Source organism: Pan troglodytes, chromosome 18, assembly GCF_028858775.2.
Source record: "Pan troglodytes isolate AG18354 chromosome 18, NHGRI_mPanTro3-v2.0_pri, whole genome shotgun sequence".
Classification (NCBI taxonomy): Eukaryota; Metazoa; Chordata; class Mammalia; order Primates; family Hominidae; genus Pan; species Pan troglodytes.
In genome coordinates this window covers 21,204,811-21,231,394 of record NC_072416.2, presented here as the reverse complement: position 1 = coordinate 21,231,394, position 26,584 = coordinate 21,204,811, and the positions used below count along the sequence as shown (strand labels likewise).

Below are 26,584 nucleotides of genomic sequence, written 5' to 3'. Positions count from 1 at the left end.
GCTCACACCTGTAATCCCAGCACTTTGGGAGGCTGAGGCGGGTGGATCACCTGAGGTCAGGAGTTCGAGACCAGCCTGGCCAACATGGTGAAACCCTGTCTCTACTAAAAATACAAAAATTAGCCGGGCGTGGTGGCGAGCGCTTGTAATCCCCGCTACTTGGGAGGCTGAGGCAGGAGAATCTCTTGAAGCCAGGAGGCAGAGGTTGCAGTGAGCCGAGGTTGCGCCATTGCACTCAAGCCTGTGCGACATACTGAGACTCCGTCTCAAAAAAAGAAGTGATCATACTGAATAAGCAATTTTATAGATTACGTTTCCCAGTTAATATTTTAGCTTCAGCGTGTCCTCATGTTGTTAGGCACTTTGCAAGTGTTTATTTTTTTACAGGTTAAAATCTTTTTCTGTTACAGGCAAGCACCACAGTGCGTGTAACCAACTCCAATGCCAATGCGGCCAGTCCCCTCATAGTTGCTGGCTACAATGTGTCTGGCTCTGTCCGAAGTGATGGGGAGCCCATGAAAGGGGTGAAGTTTCTTCTCTTTTCTTCTTTAGTAACTAAAGAGGTAAGCAAAGAAAAGAACAAAAGAGATGGTGTGAGGGGTAGGAGGGTGGGGGAGTATAGCCCAGAATGTACTGTTGTAAGAAATGCAGGTCTGAGTTGATTTATCATTTTAACACTTAAGAATATCGTCTGTCTCAGGCCGGGTGTAGTAGCTCATGCCTGCAATCCCAGCACTTTGGGAGGCCAAGGTGGGTGGATCACTTGAGCTCAGGAGTTTTAGACCAGCCTGGCCAACATTATGAAACCCCATCTCTACTAAAAATACAAAAACATTAGCCGGGCATGTTGGCACATGCCTGTAGTCCCGGCTGCGTGGGAGGCTGAGGCAGTAGAATCGCCTGAACCCAGGAGGTGGAGGTTGCAGTGAGCCGAGATCACGCCACTGCACTCCAGCCTGGGTGACAGAGTGAGACTGTCTCAAAAAAAAAAAAAAAAAAATTCAAGAATATCATGTGTCTCTGTTGACTCACAAGACATTGCACATCTACACTGGGAGGCAGTGGTATGTGATGGAAAGTACACAGGCTTTGAAATCAGACCTGGGTTTAAACAAATCTCAGGTTTAAACAAATTCCTCTTCCTAGCTGTGCGACCCTGGGCCGGTCACATTACCTTCCTGAGCCTCCGTTTCCTTATTTGGAGAATGGTGACCCATCGTAAGGAAGGACAGTCATGTCATCTTTCCCGGGAAGACTGTGCCAGTTTTTAACTTTGCAACTTGAATGTCAAGATTTTTGTTCCTTTTTTCTGTATTAATGTGTCTTAGATTTCAGAAATACATATATTGACATGAAACTTAAAAAAATTTTCCTATAATGTGGCTAATTGATGGTATTCAGAACATGTAAATGGAAAAGGAAGTTTTGTCTTTTTTACCCCCTGGCATAGGATGTCCTGGGCTGCAATGTCTCACCAGTGCCTGGGTTCCAGCCCCAAGACAAGAGTCTGGTGTATTTGTGCTACACGGTCTCCAGAGAAGATGGCTCGTTCTCTTTCTATTCCTTGCCAAGTGGGGGCTACACTGTGGTGAGTGAAGCAGATTTCCGTTCTGTTTATGTCTGGGACTCTCATGACACAGTAAAAGCCAATGCTGTTCGGGTGTTAAAGGAAAAGATGGTTGGCCTGCAGTTCTCTGAACACGCTGTTAAGCAGTAACTTACTTAAGATGAGACACTCACCCCTTCGTAATAGCTACAAAAAGGGCAAGGCTTCCTCTTTTCGAATCTGCAACAGTTATGATGAATGTTTCTCTTGTTCTGTCTGAACCCCTTGTCATTTGTGGGCTGCTAGATCGATTATTAATATTGCTGATTGATCATGTTAGTGGTTCTTAGTAATTAACAGACTCTTCCTTCCAGATTCCGTTCTATCGAGGGGAGAGGATTACCTTTGATGTGGCGCCTTCCAGACTTGACTTCACAGTGGAGCATGACAGCTTGAAAATCGAGGTAAGGCTTTTCTGTCTTCTGGAGGGACAGGTGTTTGAGTTCCCATCCCTAGGCACAGGTATTGCAAACATGTTTTAAAAAAAAAATCAATTATTTTATCTGGAAGGGCTGTTGGAAAAAATGCCATCTGGTATTATATTCTTACACATGGTGTCCTTATCGTAGAGAGCTGGATTCCTAGTTAAATCTACTCATTCAGTGAAATATATTTATTGATTGCCAGTGACATACGTTTCAGGCACCATCCAGGACTGGGGATACAGCAGTGACCAAAAGAGGCAAAAATGCTTGTCCCTGTGGACCTCATTTTTTTTTTTCTTTTTTTTTTTTTTTAAGATAGGGTCTCACTGTGTGGCTCAAGCTGGAGTGCAGTGGTACGATCTCATCTCACTGCAGCCATTGCCTCCAGGGCTCAAGTGATCCTCCCACCTCAGCCTGTTGAGTAGCTGGGACCACAGGCGCGTGCCACCATGCCCAGCTAATTTTTGTATTTTTGTTAGAGATGGGGTTTCACCATGTTGCCCAGGCTGTTCTCTAACTCCTGGGTTCAAGTGATCTGCCTGCCTCGGCTTCCCAAAGTGTTGGGATTACAGGTGTGAGCCATCGCACCTGGCTAGACCTCATGTTCTAATGACAGGAAGGGTCAATACATGTATAGATGTATAAGTTAGAAAGTACAGTAGAAGGTGATAAGTGTTCTCTAGAAAAATAAAGGAAGAAAGGAGGTTGTACAGTATCAGGGTGGAGACAGGGGTTGCAGTTGTACATAGGGTGTTTTTGGGAAGTCCTCCCTGTGAAGGTGACATTTGAGCAACAACCTGAAGGGAAAGAACAAGAGAACCATACTTCACTCCTGCAGGAAGAGTGTGTAAGACTGAGGGAATGGCACGTGCAAAGGTCCTGAGGCAGGAGTGTGCTGAAGGGTTTGGGGCATCCCAAGGAGGCTAGGGTGGCTGGAGTGGAGGGAATGAGCAAGGAAGGAGGAGGCGGAAAGAGGGTCGGGGAGGTGACAGGGCAGATTGTGCAGGGCTTGGTGGGCCACTTTGCCTATAACTCTGGGTGAGAATTGGTGCCACTGGAAGGTTCCTAGCAGAGGAGTGGCGTGATCCTTCTGGCAGCTGCGTTGAGGAGAGTTTGCAGGGTGTCAGGGTGGAAGGGGGAGACCAGTTGGGATGCCATGGCCGTAATCCAGGTGAGAACTGGCAGAGCTTGGACCGTGATGGTAGGAATGGGCAGTGTGATACATGGCTTGATAAACTGCCTAGACCCTCACATAAATGGTAAATGTATTTTTCATCTCACTTACGTCTCCTTTAATTACAGAAGTAGAAAATGGTTACTGTAGAAAATTGGCTAGCTAGAACAAATCCCAGAAGAAAATAACAGCCTCTCCTAAGTGGACCACCCAATGTTAGAGTTATCGAAGCAATTATATTTTAATCATTTTCTCTTAATATTACATTTGAAAGTACTGTGTTAAAATCGCTTAAACTGGCAGAAACCGACTTTTAGGTCATATGCACAGTGGGGTGCAGACTCTGCATTTTAAGGTTCAGTGGAGTGTTTGACCGTTCTGCTGTACACTGGAGGGGAAAGAGAAGGGTAAGAAGATGAAGCCTTTACTTTGCTTCTCGTAGCTTGCAGAGAAGGATGGGGGCAGGTGAGCAGAGACAGCTATTCCCAGATTACAGCCAAATACATATTTTGAAAATGATGAATGGAATTTCAGGGAATGGGGCCCTGTAAGTTCCCTGAGGTCAGGTACCGTGTCTTATTCTTTACTGTTTTCCTAACATGTGATTTAGTGCCTAGCACATAGTAGGTGCCCAGCAAAAATATTTGTTGAGTACATATGTGAATTAATAAGTAGGTAATGCATGGAATGAAACATGTCTTTTTGGAAAGATCAAGAAGGACTACCTGTCATGTGAGACCATCACTAAGAAACCATTTGCTGAAAAATAAAATAAAAAAATAAAAAAGAAGGGCTACCTGCATAAAAAGGAAGTCATTTAATTATTTAAAGTTTCATCTCAAATGCTGTTGCACACGTGCGTGCACACGTTCATTCATTCAGGAGTCAGTTATTGAGTGTCTGCTGTGTACCAGGTGACTAAGACAGAAAAAGTCCCTGTCTCCATGAGGTAACATGCTAGTGGGAGGGAGACAACTAAGAAATCGAACGAGGACATTTCAGATACTGGTAAGTTTGATGAAGATACTAAAATAGGTTAGCAGTGGTGACCTTGGGGATACACAGATCAGGGCTGGAACTCAGTAACTGCAGAGAAAGCACAGGTGTGCTGCTCACAGGCGAGTGGGGCACAGACACAGACACATGGAGCATGGGACCACGTGTGAGCCAGTGATGGTGGTGGAGGAGGGTGGTCTAGGTGGATTTCTTTTTTTTTTTTTTTTTTTTCCTTTGAGACAGAGTCTTGCTGCTTCACACAGGCTGGCACTATCTTGGCTCACTGCAACCTCCGCATCCCGAGTTGAAGCTATTCTCCTGCCTCAGCCTCCCGAGTAGCTGGGATTACAGGCGCCTGCCACCACATCTGGCTAATTTTTGTATTTTTAGTGGAGACAGGGCTTCACCATGTTGGCCAGGCTGGTCTTGGACTCCTGACCTCAAGTGATCTGCCTGCCTCAGCCTCCCAAAGTGCTGGGATTACAGGCGTGAACCACTGCGCCTGGCCTAGGTGGATTTCATAAGGACCTGTGTTCAGGTCGTGGTGGAAAGACAGGAGGGGGCACGTGAGACCTTGCAGAGGTGGAATCCACAGGACTGATCGATGCTGGAGGAGCGGGGCGGGGCATCCGAAGTGATGCCGGGGTGTGCATGGGAGACTGGAGGAAGACGTGGGTCACCAAAATGGGGGCATCTGGAGGGGAGGAGATGGCACAGGGGTAAGGGTGGGGGGCTTCTAGAAGCTTGAGTCAGTGACCTTTTAACGAGGGAAGTAAGTCTCTAGACTTTTCTGTTGTTTGACACTCAGCAGTGTGTTGGGAACACAACAGAGAAGACAGATGTGGGTAAAGTGAGAGGGAGCCCGGCTGGCACACAGGACCGGGGCACTGAGTGTTGGGAGGTGGGCGGCAGGAGCAGACATGGTAGGTGGTGGCCGGCGCAGCAGAAGGAGGCTTTGTGGCTCTGGCACAGGAGCACCTTCGAGCACCTTCTTCTTCTTCTTTGTTTTCTAGCCCGTGTTCCACGTCATGGGATTCTCCGTCACCGGGAGGGTCTTGAACGGACCCGAAGGAGATGGTGTTCCAGAAGCAGTAGTCACCCTGAATAACCAAATCAAAGGTGGGCTGACACAGCAGCCCCAGGCTGATGGCCAGCGCTGTTTTTGGATCACAGAGAGAAATGGAGAGGAACTGATGACTATATGAGAACATGGCAGCTTTTGGTCTCAAGTATTCTGGTGTACATGTAAGGATACACTGTTGTTTTTGGCTTATCTTCTGTTAGTGTGTTTTTGTTTTACAGTTAAAACAAAAGCTGATGGCTCATTCCGCCTTGAGAACATAACCACAGGGACATACACCATCCATGCTCAGAAAGAGCACCTCTACTTTGAAACGGTCACCATCAAAATTGCACCGAACACACCTCAGCTGGCTGACATTATTGCAACAGGGTAAGCTTATCGTGTGGATTTGGAAGCGCCAGTAAATATGCTGGCAGCCAGTGTAGAACAAAATGACCTGTGATCTGTGTGTCTTTGCCGAGCTTAAGAACTTAAGAAAGATTAGTACTTTTTTTTTTTTTTTTTGAGAGACAAGAGTCTTGCCCTGTTGCCCAGGCTGTAGTGCAGTGGTGCCATCTCGACTCACTGCAACCTCTGCCTCCCAGGTTCAAGTGATTCTCCTGCCTCAGCTTCCCAAGTAGCTGGGACTACAGGCGTGCCCCACCACACCCAGCTAATTTTTGTATTTTTAAGTAGAGACAGGGTTTCACTCTATGTTGGCCAGGCTAGTCTCAAAACTCCTAACCTCAGGCTGTCTACCTGCTTTGGCCTCCCAAAGTGCTGGGATTATAGGTGTGAGACACTGCACCCGGCCAAGAAAGATTAGTTCTAAATCTTACAAACTGAAGGTACTGACATGTCGGATGCTTAATGAAAAGTCCCTTGCTTCAAATTAAAATGGGCTTGTGAAATTAAAAAATCTTTCATGTCTGACTTTCACGATCTTTCACAGGACCCCTCTTTGCTTAATCTTTGAGGATTTTTGGAAGATGGTATTGTTGGTTGAGAAAGCTTATTGGAAGATGCTTCAGGTCATTGGTGTAGTTCTTCCTGCTTGTAGTTACTCATTATACTATAAGTACAGGCAAGGACATCTTGTGGTTGAATTCATGTGGTTTTACCATCATCTGAAGCAAGATTGTGTAGTGCCAAGAACTTGGGCTTTGGTGAGATCCCAGATCCACCTGCATGTAACCTGCGGAACAGCTTTAGACATAACAGGTGCTCACAAAACAGTAGCTTAGAAGGAGAGTGCAGGGTCTGCTTGGGAGAAGCGTGGCATGAGCAAAGTCAGGCAGTCTCACAGCAGCATGAGGTGGCTGCGGGTGTAAAGCTGGGTGCTACTGGAGCAGAATATACTGGCAGGTGAAGGTGATGATGAGGCCAACCCCATAGCACCTCCTCACACCCCACCGGGGCGTAGGGGCTTTCTCCCACTGGGGCCAATGGGCCGTGAGTGGTTTTGAGCATTAATTTAACAAGCTTTGATCATTGTTTTCAATAGGGCATTCTGAAAACAATGGCATGGAGTAGAGTGGCTTTGAAGGGGACAGGACTTGGGCACAGGAGGTCTGAAAGCAGAGACGACAAGGGCTTGCCTTGTAGGGAAGTCAGGGACAGACTGGTGAGATATTTAGGGTGCCCAGCTTGAGAGGTGTGATGGCTGGGGACAGAAAGAGAAGCCAGTTAGGTGATGAGGGTTCAGATTTGGCCACATTGGTCTGTAGGACCACTAGGTGGAGCTCTTCAATAGGCGCTTGGATGGATGGTCAATCCTGAAGATTCGGCTGCAGGTGGCAGCCAGGACCTCAAATATGTATGTGCAGGTAGAATTAGAAGAACAGTAGGCCAAAAACAGAGTGCCAGGTGGCCCAGGGGGGACCTAGGGAGCATGAGGTCATAGGAGCTAAGAAAGTAAGTTTGGGGTAGGAGGTAGTGCCCAACAGGGAGGTGCAGGGAGCTGAGCCCTGGTGAACACAGTCCCCTGGCTTGATCACTGAGGAGGCCACAGTAACTCTTTTCTGTAGACAGATGGAGGTCGAGGTCAAGGAGTCCAGTGGTGAATGGAAGACAGGGAAGCAAATTACCCTCAGAAAGTAATTCTTGGATTGAAGTCTTTCCCACCTTCCATAAACACTTTGTGCAATTACTCTAGATGAGGCACTGAAAAATGCTTCGTACCTAATAATTAATCAAACTAGTGTTCCAGAGATGGGGCTTTCACCCTACCAGGGAGACAGACTGAAGACAAATACATCTGTGGCCAGGCTTAATGCCTCACACCTGTAATCCATCCCAGCACATTGGGAGGCAGAGGTGGGCGGATCTCTTGAGCCCAGGAGTTTGAGACCAGCCTGGGCAACTTGGCAAAACACCATCTCTACCAAAAATGCAAAAAGTAGCTAGTTTCATAACCTGGTCTAAAAATAAATAAATAAAGAGATAAAAATTAAAAGATAACAAGATTTTAAAGACAAAAAAGACAAATACATTTATGCTGCTAAATTATGGCAAGTGTCGTGCAGGGAAGAGATCAGGGTGCTGCAAGAAGAGCTAATTTAGAGTAGGAGCTCTGCAAGGCTCTCTGGGTTGCAGAGACCTTAGTAGAGACTAAAAGTTAGCTAAAGAAAATCTTCCCTAGTAGAGAAGCAGCATGCTCAGAGGCCTGCATAGGATAGGAAGGACCTGAAAGGCAGTCTGCGCAGCTGGAGGAGGTGGGTGAGGTCAGGGAGCTCTGGGGCCTTGTAGCCTTGCTTTGGGATTGGGCTTTGCTCCCTAATGCAGTGGAAACCCGTTAGGAGTTGTCTGTTGGTTGGCCGGGCACGGTGGCTCACGCCTATGATCTCAGCACTTTGGGAGGCTGAGGTGGGCGGATCATGAGGTCAGGAGTTCAAGCCCAGCCTGGCCAGCATGGTGAAACCCGGTCTGTACTAAAGATACAAAAGGTTGGCAGGGCATGGTGATGCGCGCCTATAATCCCAGCAACTCAGGAGGCTGAGGCAGGAGAATCGCTTGAACCCGGGAGGCAGGGGTTGCAGTGAGCTGAGATTGCACCATTGCACTCCAGCCTGGCCAACAGGGTGAGATTCCGTCTCAAAAAAAAAGAGTTATCAGTTGGCAAGGGAGCGATAGGGATCATGGTACTTTAAAAAGTTTGTTTTTCTTCCTGGCTGCTGTGTGGAGAATGGCTTGGAGGAAAGCCATGGTGTGAATGGAGGGGCCAGATATGAGGCAGTGGTGGTTGTCTGGAGGAGATATGGTAGTGGCCGGGCCCAGGCGGCTGGCAGGCGAGGGAGCGAGGAGTAGATGGATTTGGTAGGTCACATGGAGAACACACCCACAGGCCTGTGCTGTTGAGGTTACAGGTTTCTTATTTGAGCCACTGGGTAGATGGAGAAGGCGCTGTTCACAGAGATGGAGGAAATATATTTATTTTCTCCTTTAAAGTAGAGTATTTGAGTCAAAGAAAGAAAAATAGCATTTGTTGAACATTTTTGGAAAATCTCTTTTTTTTATTGGCCAACATAGTACATTTGCCTTTTTAGCACACTGATACTTCTTACTATTTCTTTTCCTTTTTATTTTTTTTGAGACAGGGTCTTACTCCATTGCCCAGGCTGGAGTACAGTGGCGCCATCTCGGCTCACTGCAGCCTCCGCCTCTCGGGTTCAAGTGATTCTCCTGCCCCAGCCTCCTGAGTAGCTGGGATTACAGGCTAATTTTTATATTTTTTAGTAGAGATGTGGTTTTGCCGTGTTGGCTAGGCTGGTCTCGAACTCCTGACCTCAAGTGACCCACCCGCCTCGGCTTCCCAAAGTGCTGGGCTTACAGGCTGAGCCATGGTGCCTAGTCTTCCTTTAAAGTAAAATAAAAAAATTACTCAATTTATTGTAAAAACAAACTCTTTGGCTTCTGTCCAAATGACTGTGAAAATAGATTTCTCTCAATATCCACCAATATTACCTGTTTCTGTCCATATATGTATTTAAACCCTGTTGAAAGAATTTATTGATACAAATCAATTTTTAAGGGCTTCAGTATAACGGAACCTTTTTCTACCACCCTTTTGGTTTATTTTTCCAAACTAAGCCAGTATAGATTTGAGGTTTAGGGAGAATAGGCACTTCTTTTTAATAAGAATATGGGCTAAAACAGATCTTATGGTTCAAATATTTACAACTTAAGGAGGCAAAGAGATTTGATAGGAAATAGACAAGGTGATGTGTCCCCTGACAGGTACACAAATCAAGAGAATATGACAGGTCCTTGGGAATGATTGTGTCAGTGTTTGCTTCCCATCCTTTTATTCTGAAAGTTCACAGTAGGGGAATGTGAGAACCAAAATGCATATGCTAGGTCAGGGATTGGGACACTTTCTCTGTGGAGAGCCAGAGAATAACTATTTTAGGCTGCGTGAGCCATACGGTCTCTAGGACCACAGCTGAGATAGACAATTTGTAAATGAATGGGCAGAGCGCAACACAACTACATTTTTGGACACCACAGTTTGCATTTCATGTAATTTTTACATGTGAAATATTATCTTTCTTTCTTTTTTTTTTTTTTTAACTTTAACCACTTAAGAGTGTACAATTCTTTTTCTCGGCTTGCAGTTCATCACAAACGGGAGGGGGGCCCTGACTTGGTCATTGGGTGGTAGTTTGCTGACCCATGCTGGAGATAGTGAGCTCATATGGCTGGGCAGTCCCTTCACTCTGAAGAAATGGCTGTGTTTTTCATGATTCCTAGATTTCACATACACAATCTTCCACCATTTCCTTGTGTTTTCCACTGTTTTTTTATTTGAGGCGGAGTGGTGGTTCCAACATTTAATGTACCCCTAATTGTCAGAATCCAACATTCTTGATTATCTTTATGTCAAAAGTAACTAATTTTTATCTAAAATGATTCTTGAAGATTCTTTAAAAGGAACAGTTGAAAAGACAACTGTGACCCCCAGCTAGGATGTACTATTACACTTTAACACACCAGCTGCTTCAGAAATGAAGACCAGCACTCCAAGGATGATGGTCGTTGTAGGGGGGCCTCTCATGTGTTATTCGAGGGATGCCTTGCAACACCTTACTCCTTATTTAGAATCTCAAATCTGAATCATTACCTTAATAGGGCTTTTCAGTTATAAGTTACATTTGTGGCTCCTACCTCCCAAGGAGTTCAATTTTAGCTTTGCATTTTTTAACTTAATTACCTTTTCTGTTCCAATCTCCCAGTTTGCTTTCATCCATGTGTTATATATAATCACAAGCAAGGAAGACGTCTTTGATAATCCTGACTTATTTGATGGCCTGGTAATGCCACAGTTTCTTAGGCAGCTTAGAGCTCTTGCTTTTAAGGGCTAGCCCACATTCTCAGTCCAAGGCCGCTCCGCTGTCAACGATCCAATTACCTGAAACGTTTTTATTATCTGCAGGTTTTCTTAAAATTGCCTCTGCAGTGGGGGATTGCCAGATGTCACCCGGAACACACAAACAGCCCCACTACGGGCCCCTGTTCTGTAGAAAGATGCCCAGTCTTGCTTCTGAAGGTTGCTTTTTAAAACCAGAATGAAGGTTGCTTTTTAAAACCAGAATCATCTGGACTGCATTCTGTCTCTTCATTAAGATTAGACTATTCTCAGGAACAAGGGCTGGGAGAGGGCTGCATCTTTTTTGGTCGATAAGAGCCTTTCCTGTTATAATTGAGTCCTCGTGCTGGAATGAATGGTCTTCTCTTTGCAGGTTCAGTGTCTGTGGTCAGATATCAATCATTCGCTTCCCCGACACCGTCAAGCAGATGAATAAATACAAAGTTGTCCTGTCATCTCAAGACAAGGACAAGTCTTTGGTCACCGTGGAGACAGATGCTCATGGATCATTTTGTTTTAAAGCAAAACCAGGGACTTACAAAGTGCAGGTGCGTTGCATTGTTTTAAATTTAAAATGTTTTGAGAAAAAGCAGTGATTTTTAGAAGGGTTATTAGGTTGAATGGGGTTAGAGAAGGAGCATTCCAGTTTCCAACTTCTTGTTTCTAAGTCTTTACAATCCTGCACCAGTAGAGGAGAGTCAGATAGGCATCCAGCTAAAAAATAATGCCATCTGCCTCTCTTTTTTCCAGTCTTGATGTTTATTAGTATCAGGCTGCCAGTCACTCCTCTACCTTCAGGCTTCTGGCTGCTGTAGAATGTCGATGAGTCCAAGAGGACACCAAAAATGAACTCTACTAATGGCAGCTCAAAAATGGCCATAGTGCGTGGCTTCTGGGACCCCAGGCCAAAATGGAGCTTCCCATTTCCTGCTTTGCCTTGACTTCAAGATGGCTAGGCAGGGACCACGCGACTTATCCATTCAAGCAGGCCGAGAACGGGGAGACGGTCTGGCCTGTGGTCTCATCACCATGGTGAAGGCCCAAGCCACAGCTGGCCCAAGCAAGCAAGAGACAGCACAGAGCAGAGGTCAGCCCACCATGCCTTTCAGTGCAGTGGCCCTGCCCTTGGGGAGAGACTGTTTCCGTGGGCTCTCACCCATCAAATCAGCAGCTGCCCTTCCTCCCTGTGGAAGAGCAAATAACACAAAGGGAGAGGGCCGAGAAGGTTCCCTGTTAGACTCTGCTCTCCTCTAGGGCAAAGTGGGGTCCCTCCCTCTGTGGGAAACAGGGTAGGAGATTGCATTCTCCCTGCTTCCACAGAACAGCGTGGTGTGTGGGTTGACAGCTGCCTTTATTAGATGGTAGCTGGCTTCTTGCGAAGACGTCCACATTGACAAGTCTTTGGAAGCCCTTTCGGAAGCGTGATGGACTTCTCCAAGGAAGGGCAGTGTCGTCTTTACTAGGGATGAAAGATTTGACCGCTGCTACCTTCACCTGTTCCTCCTCTTAGCCCATGAAAGGCACACAGAACAATAGGAGGAAGAAAATGACTTAATTCCACCAAAGTGTCATCCACATAGTGTTGACAGGTTCAGAGCTTATGCTACAAGTGATCTGAAGCCTGGAAAAGTGACCGGGATGTAGTATGGTTTCTAGTATGTAAGTGAGGCGTGTCCGCGTTGCGTGCCTGTGGGGAATTAGGCCAGATAGACTTTTGTTCATACACATGCGTCTGTTGAGGCTAATTTTTCATCTGGGTAGAACTGTGTTTACTTCACACAAGTTATTCGTGGATTTGTTGTGATTGTAAAATCGGCCTGGAAACGAACCTTTGGCCTTCAAAATCTCTTTAGCCTTGGTCCCAGATGAATGTTCTAGCGCCCTGTAGGTCACGGGGAAGATCTCCCCGAATGCAGCCTCTAACGCTCCATCCACGTTTCCGCAGGTGATGGTTCCTGAGGCAGAAACCAGAGCAGGGCTGACGTTGAAACCCCAGACATTTCCTCTTACTGTGACCGACAGGCCGGTGATGGATGTGGCCTTTGTACAGTTCTTGGCATCAGTTTCTGGGAAAGTCTCTTGTTTGGGTAAGATATCACTGGAAAGTAAGAACACATAGTTTCAAAGAAGTCAGCTGGTAGGAGTGGGATTTGGGAAACTTTTCCTTTTGCCTTTGTTGTTTGCTACTGATCACCTGCGTGCGAGGGAGGCTTCTTGGAGTCAAGTGGGTGCATGTTAGCTTGAAAGAAGCACTCCGTCCGCCTCCGGCCACTGCCTCTTAGGAGCTCAGCAGTAGCAAGAAGCTATTACATAGGGTTAGGATTCGAACCTGTGCTGAAGCCTTATGAGGGGTCACATGGGGCCCTCCCTTCTTTTCCCTGCAGACACCTGCGGTGACTTGCTGGTGACTCTACAGTCCCTGAGCTGCCAGGGTGAGAAGCGGAGCCTCCAGCTCTCCGGCAAGGTCAACGCCATGACTTTCACCTTTGACAACGTGCTCCCTGGAAAATACAAAAGTAAGAATTGGAATGCAACATCCTGTGGCCCTCACACACTTCTTGTCTTTGTAAACTTTCTAAAACTCAGGTCTCAAATTGTATCACGACCATGTACCTTTCCTTGCTTTAAGTCGTCTTTGCCTCGTGACCTTGACGGCATTATTTAGCGTTGGACAAGCATGGAGGAGTCCAGGCCCTGAGCTGACCGCCACCTTGTCAGCACAGCCCACTGGCTGCTTCTGTTAAGGGAGGGTGCCCCGACGTATGGCATTTTATTTCTAAAGGCCAGAAAAAGGAGTGTGAAATAGTTCCACTGATGTGTTCTACTAACTTAGCAGTACTGGTGCTGAGTACTGGCCATGGCAAGGTACTTGACCTCCCCGAAACTCAGTTTTCCCATCTGTAAAATAGACGTAATAGACCCTTTCTGCAGAATATAAGACTAAAAGAAGTAAAGTTTATAAAGCCCGTTGTGCAGAGAGCCAGCTAAGTAGCTGGTGCCCACAAATGTTACTTCCCTTTTCCTTGCCCTTCTTAAGAAGCCACTTCTTGCCTGTATTTCTGCTTTTTCAGAAATCAGCTTGGGGCTGCTGGCAGTGGATAGCTTATAAAACAGACTGCTTTTCTGGAATTATATTAATATTTTCTGTTATGGCAGGGCTTGGCAGACTACAAAAACTGCCTTTTTTATAAGCATAGTTTCCTTAGAATACAGCCTTGCCCATTTGTTTATGGATTCTCTATGGCTGCTCGTGTGTAACAGTGGCCAAGTCGAGTGGTTGAGGCTGACAAAGCATGTGGCCTGCAAAACTGAAAAGAGTTGCAGAAAAAGTTTGTGGATCCCTGAATACCTTACTTGCAGCCTGATCTTACAGGCCCCATTAGATTTCTTTCTTGATGTAATGGACATTGGTTCGAGTTTTTCTTTCTTTTTTTTTTTGAAATTTAGCCTTGCTCTGTCACCCAGGCCGGAGTGTGGTGGCGTGACCTTGGCTCACTGCAACCTCTCCGCCTTCTGGGTGCAGGAGATTCTCTTGCCTCAGCTTCCCGAGTAGCTGGGATTACAGGCATGCACCACCATGCCTGGATAACTTTTGTATTTTTAGTAGAGATGGGGTTTTGCTATGTTGGTCAGACTGGTCTTGAACTCCTGGCTTCAAGCCATCCAACTGCCTCGGCCTCCCAGAGTGCTGGGATTATAGGCGTGAGCCACCACGCTCGACTCCAGGTTTTCTTTAGCAGTAATTTATTCCAAATACTGCTAGTTATAAATATATGTATGTGTATATTTCTATCTTTATGTCCTGCTTTTTAAAATTAGTTAATTCATGATCATTGTTTCTGGTGGCGTGCAGGGAGGTGGTGTGCTCCACGCCCACGTGTCCGTTTTTGGTGTTTGCTTTTGCAGTAAGCATCATGCATGAGGATTGGTGCTGGAAGAACAAGAGCCTGGAGGTGGAAGTGCTGGAGGATGAGGTGTCTGCAGTTGAGTTCAGGCAGACGGGCTACATGCTGAGATGTTCCCTGTCTCACGCCATCACTCTGGTATGTACGGCTTATGGAGTCTCTTATTTGGAAAAACGCTCGCCTTGTGGATGTCAAGAAAGACTAACATCCCAGGCATATTGTAAACGTAGGCAAGTCAGATTTCCTTTTCTGCCTCTCCACTCGCCCACCTGTTACGCAACGCATAATCAGGAAGCATTTATACTCTCTCAGTGGAAGGACCCCTGTATTTAGGAGGTTTCCTTGTCCTGGCCGTACGCTAAATCTGACTGGTGATTCGGGGTGGCCTTTGGTACAGTGCAGAGCACACTGCCTTTATATTATTAGGAATAATAGCTTTGGGTAAATTCATTTGCTGCTTCTCAGCCTCAGTTTTCACCGAAAATTGAGATCTTAATACCTACTTCTCAGGGTTATGGCAGGGCTTAAGTGAACCCTCTTAGGTATCAAAGTGTCCTTGGTGTACACCGCTCTGTACTGCCAAGTGAGTTTCTCTGATATATATATATAAATTTTTTTTTTTTTTTTTTTTTTTGAGATAGAGTCTTGCTCTGTTGCCCAGGCTGGAGTGCAGTGGCACAATCTCGGCTCACTGAAACCTCCGCCTCCTGGGTTCAAGCGATTCTCCTGCCTCAGCCTCCCGAGTAGCTGGGACTAGGTGCGTGCCACCATGCCCAGCTAATTTTTTTTTTTTTTTTTTGTATTTTTGTTAGAGACAGAGTTCCACCATGTTGGCCAGACTGGTCTTAAAACTCCTGACCTCAGGGGATCCACCCGTGTTGGCCTCGCAGAGTGCTAGGATTACAGGCGTGAGCCATTGTGCCCCACCTTCTCTGGTGTATTTGTTCCAGCGCAGGGGAAGAAGCTGTAAACAGGATCTTAGCTTCTTGTTGACTGTGGTCTCTGTGGCCTGAAAGGCAGTGTGAAATGGGTTTCAGGAGCACCTCTGTAGATCCCTTCGTGAATTTCTATAATGTTTTGATGTCGAGCGGCGGCAGATGTCGTCGTCAGGTCTTAGTTTCTCTGTAGAGAAACTGGAAGAATTGGAACTGGTGTTTCATGTGCCAGCTTACTCCCCTAACTGCTTAATTACAAAAGCTCGACAGGTCGATTTGTTATAGGAGATCGATTAATATCCAGTTCATAATAAGTGATAGATATTTAGGAAACCTTTCCCTTCCAGCAGTGGAGTGGATTTCCAGCTCTCTTGTAATAAGATCCTTTTTTTTTTTTTTTTTTTGACACTTCTTAACCCCTTCTTTATCTCCTCCCACTGTCCCCTCACTCGCCGGGCCCCAGCCACAGTGGTCCTCTGCAGTCCCACACCAAGCTCACTCCCTCCTCGGGGCCTTTGCACATACTCTCCCCTCTGCCTGGAGTGCTGTGTCTTCTCCAGAAACACTTCTCCCTCTCCTCTTCCCCTCCCCTCCTCTTCCCCTCCCCTCCTCTTCCCCTCCCCTCCTCTTCCCCTCCCCTCCTCTTCCCTCCCCTCTTCCCCTCTCCTCCTCTTCCCTCCCCTCTTCCCCTTTCCTCTTCCCCTCCCCTCCTCATCCCTCCCCTCTTTCCCCTCTTCCCCTCCCCTCCTCTTCCCTCTCCTTTCTCCCCCTTCTCTCCCCTCCCCTCTCCTCTCCCCGTTCTCTCCCCTCCCCTCTCCTCTCCCCGTTCTCTCCCCTCCCCTCTCCTCTCCCCCCTTCTCTCCCTTCCCCTCTCCTCTCCCCCTTCCCTCTCCTCTCCTCCTTCTCTCTCCCTTCCCTCTCCTCTCCCCCTTCTCTCCCCTTCCCTCTCCTCTCCCCCCTTTTCTCCACTCCCCTCTCCTCTCTCCCCTCTCCCCTCCTCCTCCTCTCTTGTGAAGAGGTGCCTTGTGTGGTCGGTGCGCTGCATCACGTGGTCCCCAGGTGGAGGCCCTGGGTCATGCAGAGCCACAGAAAATGCTTAGTGAGGAGGCTGTGGGGGTCCAGTCAAGTGGGCTCTCCAGCTGCAGGGCTGGGGGTGTGAGCCAGGTGAGGACCTGTGTAGAGAGGAGGGCGTGTGCAAGGAGTGGGGCCAGGAGCGGGACTGGACACTGCTGGCTCCACACAGGGGCCCAGCAGGGAGCTCGTATGCCGCTCGTGCCTGAAGCAGACGCTGCACAAGCTGGAGGCCATGATGCGCATCCTGCAGGCAGAGACCACCGCGGGCACCGTGATGCCCACCGCCATCGGAGACAGCATCCTCAACATCACAGGTGCCGCGGCCTGTGCCCCATGCCACCCGTCCGCCCCACGTGGCCCGTCCGCCCCATGCTGCCGTTTCCTCTGCCTCCCTCCTCCCCACAACCGCCTCACCTTTGCCCCATCCCATCTTTGTCCCCCTTCCCTCCCCCCAATTCCCATCCTCATCCCCCTCCCCCAATTCCCATCCTCATCCCTCTCCCCCAATTCCCATCCTTATCCCCCTCCCCCAATTCCCATCCTTATCCCCCTCCCCCAATTCCCATTCTCCTCCCCCTCCCCCTTCCCTATTACCTTTTCTCCATCTCTCTCCCCTTTTCTCCATTTCCCCCCACCCTCCCCGTCCTTTTGTCCATTCCCCTCATCTTTCTTATCCCCCTTATTCTCCTTCCCCTCCCTTATCCCCCTTCCCCTCCCTTTCCCCCTGCTCCTCTTCTTCTCCCCTTTCTCTTTTCTCTACCCTTTTCCTTCCTTTTTCCTCCCTCTCCCCATCATCCCCCTCATCCCCTTCCCCCTCCCCATCCCCTTCCCCCTCCCCCTCCACCACTCTCTCTCCAGCTTCCCCCTTCCTTCTGCCTGCGCCTCGCTCTCTGCCCCCTCAGGTTCCCCCTTTCTCTCAGCCCCCACCCTCCGGCTCCCCCTTTTTGCCTGCCCCCACCCTCCCTCTGCCTCCCTGTCTCTGCACTGACCTCACGCCTGTCTGCAGGAGACCTCATCCACCTGGCCAGCTCAGATGTGCGGGCACCACAGCCCTCAGAGCTGGGAGCCGAGTCACCATCGCGGATGGTGGCGTCCCAGGCCTACAACCTGACCTCTGCTCTCATGCGCATCCTCACACGCTCCCGCGTGCTCAACGAGGAGCACCTGACGCTGGCGGGCGAGGAGATCGTGGCCCAGGGCAAGCGCTCGGACCCACGGAGCCTGCTGTGCTATGGCGGCGCCCCAGGGTCTGGCTGCCACTTCTCCATCCCCTAGGCTTTCAGCAGGGCCCTGGCCAACCTCGGTGACGTGGTGCAGCTCATCTTTCTGGTGGACTCCAATCCCTTTCCCTTTGGCTATATCAGCAACTACACCGTCTCCACCAAGGTGGCCTCGATGGCGTTCCAGGCACGGGCCGGCGCCCAGATCCCCATCGAGCGGCTGGCCTCATAGCGCGCCATCACCGTGAAGGTGCCCAACAACTCGGACTGGGCTGCCCGGGGCCACCGCAGCTCCGCCAACTCCGTTGTGGTCCAGCCCCAGGCCTCCGTCGGTGCTGTGGTCACCCTGGACAGCAGCAACCCTGCGGCCGTGCTGCATCTGCAGCTCAACTATACGCTGCTGGACAGTGCGTGCAGTGGGTGGGGCACACGCGGCCCCCTGGCCTTGTTCTTGGGGGGAAGGCCTTTCTCGTAGGGCTTCCATGGGTGTCTCTGGTGAAATTTGCTTTCTGTTTCATGGGCTGCTGGGGGCCTGGCCGGAGAGGAGCTGGGGGCCACGGAGAAGCAGGTGCCAGCTCTGGTGCAGAGGCTCCTATGGCCTTTCAGGCCCGTGGCAGAGGGTGGGCTCAGGAGGGCCATCGTGGGTGTCCCCCGGGTGGTTGAGCTTCCCGGCAGGCGTGTGACCTGCGCGTTCTGCCCCAGGCCGCTACCTGTCTGAGGAATCCGAGCCCTACCTGGCAGTCTATCTGCACTCGGAGCCCCGGCCCAATGAGCACAACTGCTCGGCTAGCAGGAGGATCCACCCAGAGTCACTCCAGGGTGCCGACCGCCGGCCCTACACCTTCTTCATTTCCCCGGGGTGAGCTCTGCGGGCCGGCCTGGCAGGGCAGGGCAGGGCATCATGGGTCAGCATTGCCCGGGTTACTGGCCCTATGGGGACGGCAGGCAGCGAGGGGACTGGACCGGGTATGGGCTCTGGGACTCTGACATCCAACCTGGCGGAGCCTGGGCTCATGTCCACTGCCCCTTCCCTGCCCAGGAGCAGAGACCCAGCGGGGAGTTACCATCTGAACCTCTCCAGCCACTTCCGCTGGTCGGCACTGGAGGTGTCCGTGGGCCTGTACACGTCCCTGTGCCAGTACTTCAGCGAGGAGGACATGGTGTGGCGGACAGAGGGGCTGCTGCCCCTGGAGGAGACCTCGCCCCGCCAGGCCGTCTGCCTCACCCGCCACCTCACCGCCTTCGGCGCCAGCCTCTTCGTGCCCCCAAGCCATGTCCGCTTTGTCTTTCCTGTGAGTGACCCTGTGCTCCTGGGAGCCTCTGCAGAGTTGAGGAGGGCCTGGGTGGGCTCGGCTCTATCCTGAGAAGGCACAGCTTGCACGTGACCTCCTGGGCCTGGCGGCTGTGTCCTCACAGGAGCCGACAGCGGATGTAAACTACATCGTCATGCTGACATGTGCTGTGTGCCTGGTGACCTACATGGTCATGGCCGCCATCCTGCACAAGCTGGACCAGTTGGATGCCAGCTGGGGCCGCGCCATCCCCTTCTGTGGGCAGCGGGGCCGCTTCAAGTACGAGATCCTCGTCAAGACAGGCTGGGGCCGGGGCTCAGGTGAGGGGCGCAGCGGGGTGGCAGGGCCTCCCCTGCTCTCACTGGCTGTGCTGGTTGCACCCTCTGGGAGTGAATCTCGTCGCAGGCGTCAGAACAAGGCAGTTTTTGCAGTGCTGTGTGAAGGGCTGGTGTGTTCATCCTGGGAATGACCTCGTGAGCACTCACTGTCCCTGAGGACTAGGACAGCTCCTAGCTGGAAGTAGGTGCCAGTCAGTCAGGGTGGGCAGCCCACGTTCTGCACAGTAGCGTGGCCCCACAAGTGACGTGAGCATCGCTACCACTGTGGGAGACCGTGCATCCACCCGTGATCCTGACTGCATAGCTCGTCTCTCAGACGGAGGCGCCAGCACCCTCCCTGTGGCTGTTTCTTCAATACCTCCATTTTCCTTTCATTGGAATTGCCCTTCTGGCATTCCCTTTTTGTTTTCGTTTTTCTTTTTTTGGAGACGGAGTCTCGCTCTGTTGCCCAGGCTGGAGTGCAATGGCGTGCTCTTGGCTCACAGCAACTTCCAGCTCCTGGGTTTAAGCGATTCCCCTTAAGCGATTCTCCTGAGTAGCTGGGAGTACAGGTGCACGCCACCACACCCAGTTAATTTTTCACCATGTCGGCCAGGCGAACTCCTGACCTCAGGTGATCCGCCTGCCTCGGCCTGCCAGAGTGCTGGGATGACAGGTGTGAGCCACCACACCTGGCCGTGTTCCCATTTTTTATTTCCGTGCTGCTTTCATCTTCATTTCCCAGTTCTTTCTTTTGATTACCTACTTTTAAAAACTGTCGGCTGGGCACGGTGGCTCACACCTGTAATCCGAGCACTTTGGGAGGCCGAGGCAGGCAAATCACGGGGTCAGGAGATCGAGACCATCCTGGCTAACGGTGAAACCCTGTCTCTACTAAAAAATACAAAAAAATTAGCCCGGCGTGGTGGCAGGCGCCTGTAGTCCCAGCTCCTCGGGAGACTGAGGCAGGAGAATGGCGTGAACCCGGGAGGCGGAGCTTGCAGTGAGCTGAGATTGCGCCACTGCACTCCAGCCTGGGTGACACAGCAAGACTCCATCTCAAAAAAAAAGAAAAGAAAAAAAATACTGTCACCTGGGTCTATCACTGGGAGAGGAGGTGACACAGCTTCACGTTTTGCAGTCTGTGCATGAACTGAGGGACGGGTGTGTGGTGCGGGTCACCGGTTGTGGCGTGACTGAGGCGTGGACAGGTGTGCAGTGCAGGTCACTGGTTGTGGTGTGGACTGAGGCGTGTGCAGCCATGTTTGCATGTCACAAGTTACAGTTCTTTCCATGTAACTTAATCATGTCCTTGAGGTCCTGCTGTTTATTGGACAAATTGCAGTAACCACAGCTCCTCGTGTATGGCAGAGCCGTGCAAAGCCAGGACTGCCTGTGTGGCTCCTTGAGTGCGCGGAGGCCAAAGCTGAGATGACTTGCCTGGGATGCCACACGTGTTGGGCAGCAGACCGAGCCTCCCACCCCTCCCTCTTGCCCTCCAGGTACCACGGCCCACGTGGGCATCATGCTGTATGGGGTTGACAGCCGGAGCAGCCACTGGCACCTGGACGGCAACAGAGCCTTCCACCGCAACAGCCTGGACATCTTCCGGATCGCCACCCGCACAGCCTGGGTAGCGTGTGGAAGATCCGAGTGTGGCACGACAACAAAGGTCTGTGCGGACCCTGCCAAGCTCTGCCCCTCTGCCCCCGCATTGGGGTGCCCTGCGAGCCTGACCTCCCTCCCGCGCCTCTGCAGGGCTCAGCCCTGCCTGGTTCCTGCAGCACATCATCGTCAGGGACCTGCAGACGGCACACAGCACCTTCTTCCTGATCAATGACTGGCTTTCGGTGGAGACGGAGGCCAACGGGGGCCTGGTGGAGAAGGAGATGCTGGCCGCGAGTAAGGCCTCGTTCCATGTTCCCACTCCGTGGGAGGTTGGGCAGGGTGGTCCTGCCCCGTGGCCTCCTGCAGTGCGGCCCTCCCTGCCTTCTAGGCGACGCAGCCCTGTTGCGCTTCCGGCGCCTGCTGGTGGCTGAGCTGCAGCGCGGCTTCTTTGACAAGCACATCTCTCCATATGGGACCGGCTGCCTCGTAGCTGTTTCACTCGCATCCAGAGGGCCACCTGCTGCGTTCTTCTCATCTGCCTCTTCCTGGGCGCCAACGCCGTGTGGTACGGGGCTGTTGGTGACTCTGCCTACAGGTGGGTGCCGTAGGGGTCGGGACAGCCTCTTCCTGCCCAGCCCTTCCTGCCCCTCAGCCTCACCTGTGTGGCCTCCTCTCCTCCACACAGCACGGGGCGTGTGTCCAGGCTGAGCCCGCTGAGCGTCGACACAGTCGCTGTTGGCCTGGTGTCCAGCGTGGTTGTCTATCCCGTCTACCTGGCCATCCTCTTTCTCTTCTGGATGTCCCGGAGCAAGGTGGGCTGGGGCTGGGGACCCGGGAGTAGTGGGAATGCAGCCTGGGCCTTGGCACCATGCCCAGGGCCGCCACTTTCCAGTGCTGCAGCCAGAGGGAAAGGCGTCCACCAAAGGCTGCTCGGGAAGGGTCAACACACTTGAGCAGCCTTAGCTAGACTGACCAGGGAGAAAGAGAGAAGACTTAGAAGCCAGAATCGTGAAAGAACGAGGGCACTTTGCTAAGCAGACGCCACGGACAACTGCACAGCAGCACGCCAGATAACTCAGAAGAAGCAAGCACGCGGCTGTGCACGCTTCCGAAATGCACTCCAGAAGAAAATCTCAGTACATCTATAGCAAGTGAAGAGGCCGAGTTAGTCCCTTAGAAACCTCCCAGTGGCCGGGCCGGGTGTGGTGGCTCACGCCTGTAATCCCAACACTTCAGGAGGCCGAGGTGGGCGGATCTGAGTCCAGGAGTCTGAGACCAGCCTGGGCAACATAGCAAGACCCCATCTATATAAAACATTAAAAAGGGCCAGGCACGGTGGCTCACGCCTGTAATCCCAACACTTTGGGAGGCCGAGGCGGGCAGATCACTTGAGGTCAGGAGTTCGAGACCAGCCTGGCCAACACAATGAAACCCCGTCTCTACTACAAATACAAAAACTTAGCTGGGCATGGTGGCGGGTGCCTGTAGTCCCAGCTACTCGAGAGGCTGAGGCAGGAGAATGGCATGAACCCAGGAGGCGGAGCTTGCAGTGAGCCGAGATTGTGCCACTGCACTCCATCCTGGGCAACGGAGCAAGACTCCGTCTCCAAAAAAAAAAAAAAAAAAAAATCCCACAAAGAAAAGCCCAGGCTCAGAGCCTTCACGATAGAATTTTTCTAAGCAGTTAAGGAAGAATTCACACCAATCCTTCACAGCCTCTTTCCAAGAATACAGCAGGTGGGAACTTCCCATTCATACGGAAACGGTAGGCCGCACCCCTTAGAAATACACATGTGGGGTCCTCAAGAGGCTACATGCAAACTAACCCCAGCAGCACACAGAGAAGGCGCATAAGCCGCGACCAGGAGGGGTTGCTCCCGAGTCCGTGGCAGGAACCAGAGGCCACATGTGGCTGCTCCTATTTAAGTTAATTAAAATGGAACGATGGCCGGGCGTGGTGGCTCACACCTGTAATCCCAGCACTTTGGGAGGCCGAGGCGGGCAGATCACTTGAGGTCAGGAGTTCCAAGACCAGCCTGGCCAACACAGTGAAACCCCGTCTCTATTAAAAATACAAAAAATTAGCTGGGCATCGTGGCAGGCACCTGTAATCCCAGCTACTCAGGAGGCTGAGCCAGGACAATCGCCTGAACGCGGGAGGTGGAGGTTGCAGTGAGCTGAGATTGCACCAGTGCACTCCAGCCTGGGTGACAGAGCGAGACTCCATCTAAAAAAAAAAAAAAAATGAAATTTAAAACTCTGTTCCTTAGTTGCACCAGTCTGCTGTCAAGTGTTCAGTGGCACACGTCGCGAGCGGCTGCCATCACGGACGGTGCAGATGTCCCATATATCCAGCATTCTAGAACATTCTGTCAGATGGCACTGGGCTCTGCCCTGTCTGCTGAGGAGGTGGCTTCTCATCCCTGTCCTGAGCAGGTCTGAGCTGCCGCCTGCTGACCACTGCCCTCGTCCTGCAGGTGGCTGGGAGCCCGAGCCCCACACCTGCCGGGCAGCGGGTGCTGGACATTGAAAGCTGCCTGGACTCGTCCATGCTGGACAGCTCCTTCCTCACGTTCTAAGGCCTCCACGCTGAGGTGAGGGCTCTACTGGGGGTCCTGGGCTGGGCTGGGGGTCCTGCCGCCTCGGCGCAGCTTGGACTCAAGACACTGTGCACCTCTTAGCAGGCCTTTGCTGGACAGATGAAGAGTGACTTGTTTCTGGATGATTCTAAGAGGTGGGTTCCCTAGAGAAACCTCGAGCCCTGGTGCAGGTCACTGTGTCTGGGGTGCCGGGGGTGTGAGGGCTGCGTGTCCTTGCTGGGTGTCTGTGGCTTCATGTGGTCACACCACCTGGGAGCAGGTTTGCTCGGAAGCCCAGGGTGTCCGAGCGTGACTGGACGGGGGTGGGGTGTGTGTGTGACACATCCCCTGGTACCTTGCTGACCCGCGCCACCTGCAGTCTGGTGTGCTGGCCCTCCAGCGAGGGAACCCAGTTGGCCGGATCTGCTCAGTGACCCGTCCATTGTGGGTAGCAATCTGCGGCACAACCCCCACTTACTGGGTCTCTCCTTTTAGAACCAACACAACCGAAATCTAGGGCTTCTTTTTTTTTTTTTTTTTTTTTTTGAGACAGAGTCTCATTCCATTCTGTCACCCAGGCCGGAGTGCAATGGTATGATCTCGGCTCACTGCAACCTCAGCCTCCCGGGTTCAAGGGATTGTCCCGCCTCAGCCTCCTGAGTAGCTGGGATTACAGGCGTGTGCCACCATGCCTGGCTAATTTTTGTATTTTTAGTAGAGACGGGGTTTCACGATGTTGGTCAGGCTGGTCTTGAACTCCTAACCTCGTGATCTGCCTGCCTCAGCCTCCCAAAGTGCTGGGATTACAGGCGTGAGCCACCATGCCCAGCGAAATCTAGGGCTGGAACATGGCTGCAGCATATAAATAGAATTGAATTCCATCGTTTTGTTAACCCTGTTTTTTGTTTGTTTGTAGTTGTTGCTGTTTTTGAGACAGAGTCTCGCTCTGTCGCCTAGGCTGGAGTGCAGTGGTGCAATCTCGGCTCACGGCAGACTCTGCCTCCCGGGTTCAAACTATTCTCCTGCCTCAGCCTCCCAAGTAGGTGGGACTACAGGCGCCTACCACCACACCCGGCTAATTTTTGTATTTTATTAGAGACAGGGTTTCACCATATTGGCCAGGCTGGTCTGGAACTCCTGACCTTGTGATCCGCCCACCTCGGCCTCCCAAAGTGCTGGGATTACAGGCGTGAGCCACCACACCCAGCCCCTGTTTTGTTTTTGTTTTGCTTGTTTCTTAGGGTTGTTTTTCTATTTATGGTAAAGGCATTGGCTTTCCATTTGTAGCATCAATCGAATATTTCCTGTTAACAATAACCTTATGTCATAGTAAATGGCAAAGGGATTTAAAGCAGTGGTTTTCAGCTGCCAGAGGCCTGAGCGAGTTTGGGCACACTCTGTGTGATCGGGCAGAAGGCCTGTGGGAAGTTTAGCCGAGGACAGGGCCACGAAAGGTGATGGACAGTGGGGGTCTGTCCTGGTCACCAGGCCCCTGGGTCCTGCCCACCTGCTTGGAGCTCCCCACCCATCACACACGATGCTGCCAAGCCCTCTGGGTATTGTGGGCAAATACCTTAGGAGAGAAGCTGATGAACTTTGTTTCTTGAAATGCACAGATTCCTTGGACATCCCTGAGAGATCAATCATGAAAGTCAACTTGGTTTTCTCCCCCTCATTTGGGTTCAGAATTTAAAGTCCACACACACAGGCAGTAAGATGATATAGATAAGGACATCATCACTGGGTTTCGGATGTTAAAATGTCTAGGTGGGTTAGGGGTGATTTGAGATCACACAACCTTGTGCCACAAAGAGGAATTCCCAGGCCAGAGGGAGACATTTTATTGCCATGTTATGATCTTATCATTGAGTAGAAAGGCAATCTTGTTTCATTTTGGATTCTTTCTTATGTTTATGTCTTATAAGGGCACTTTGAATTTCCAAGCAAAGAATAATTTTGAATTAGCTTTTAATCATTGACTTCTAGCACAGTTATATGATGAGAAACATGCTGTGTGATTGGATTGCTCTCAAACATATTGAGATTTGCTGGAACAAAATAAGTCAGGTTAATTTTTGTAAATGTACCATGCCTGCTTAAAATGAATGTATGTACATTTGTTCCTGAGATACAGGTTGATGGGCGGATGGCTACATGGATGTGATGGAGATGGTTTACTATCGGGACCTTCCGCATCCTGCTGATGTTTTGTTGCTTAAGATATGAATGGCTGAGCGGAGGCTGTAAACCCTGGCACTCTGCTTGGGTATGAGGTTCTTCCTGCCATCCTGCCATCATTTGTTTTTTATGTTTTGTCGCCAAAAGTGACCTTGAGGAACCCTGGGAGCTCAGGAAGGAAGGAGCGCCCAGAAGCAGGGACAGGGAGCTGGTTGGGGAGGACCAGAAATCAGGTTTGTGAAGGTTCCAGAGAGGACCTGGCCTTGGGAGGAGCGTGGGGGACTGAGATGGGGGAGGGGTCATTGGAATGATGCGGGCGCTACTTGGAATGTCCATTGTGAGGCACCACCGGGGTCATCAGGGATTGGTGGAGAGGGAGTATGAAGCCCCAGGGTTGCTAAGGGAGGGCCCAGACCGAAGAAGGTTTGGTGGAAAGCAGAACCTTAGTCTCCCTCTAATTGCTCCTAAGCCTCACGCTCCCTTGCCCCGCGTGTCCTGTTGCTTCCCTGATCTTCTCCGTGACCTGTAGCTAAGCCTTCCACCAGCGCTTGAGTACTTAATTTGAACCGGATCCTTTCCCAGACCCTTTCTTCTTCTCCTCCTCCTCCTCCACCTCCTCCAGGTGCCCAACAGCCCCCTTCTCCTCCTTTCCCTTCCCTTACTTCCCCCCTTCCCCTCCCCTTCCCCTTCCCCTCCCCTTCCCCTCCCCTTCCCCTCCCCCTCCCCCTCCCCTCCACCTCCCCTCCACCTCCCCAACTCAGATCCGGCCCCGGTCCCCGTCCCCTTCCCTCCCCCCTGCCCTAAGCCACCTCCACCTCTGTCCTGGCCGCCTCAGGGCGCCTGAAAG

At 50.9% G+C, this 26,584-nt stretch overlaps 2 protein-coding genes across 2 annotated transcripts in view; both read left to right on the top strand.

Moving 5' to 3' along the window:
* LOC112207762 (uncharacterized) overlaps positions 1-26,584 on the top strand; it is a 48,809-nt gene that overhangs the window by 18,485 nt on the left and 3,740 nt on the right. Inside the window, 21 exon segments of the mRNA XM_054668244.2 lie at positions 411-563; positions 1,451-1,588; positions 1,921-2,010; positions 5,215-5,320; positions 5,504-5,654; positions 11,003-11,177; positions 12,575-12,716; positions 13,014-13,145; positions 14,536-14,672; positions 16,713-16,857; positions 18,466-18,622; positions 18,803-19,055; positions 19,180-19,375; positions 20,875-20,988; positions 20,991-21,044; positions 21,131-21,274; positions 21,369-21,437; positions 21,440-21,575; positions 21,666-21,792; positions 23,458-23,604; positions 23,606-23,714. Coding sequence (XP_054524219.2) covers positions 411-563; positions 1,451-1,588; positions 1,921-2,010; positions 5,215-5,320; positions 5,504-5,654; positions 11,003-11,177; positions 12,575-12,716; positions 13,014-13,145; positions 14,536-14,672; positions 16,713-16,857; positions 18,466-18,622; positions 18,803-19,055; positions 19,180-19,375; positions 20,875-20,988; positions 20,991-21,044; positions 21,131-21,274; positions 21,369-21,437; positions 21,440-21,575; positions 21,666-21,792; positions 23,458-23,604; positions 23,606-23,683 — 2,844 coding nt within the window. The 3' untranslated portion in view covers positions 23,684-23,714.
* Positions 26,048-26,584, top strand: part of LOC129137282 (uncharacterized) — a 76,322-nt gene continuing 75,785 nt past the window's right edge. The window contains 1 exon segment of the mRNA XM_063797578.1: positions 26,048-26,255. Coding sequence (XP_063653648.1) covers positions 26,048-26,255 — 208 coding nt within the window.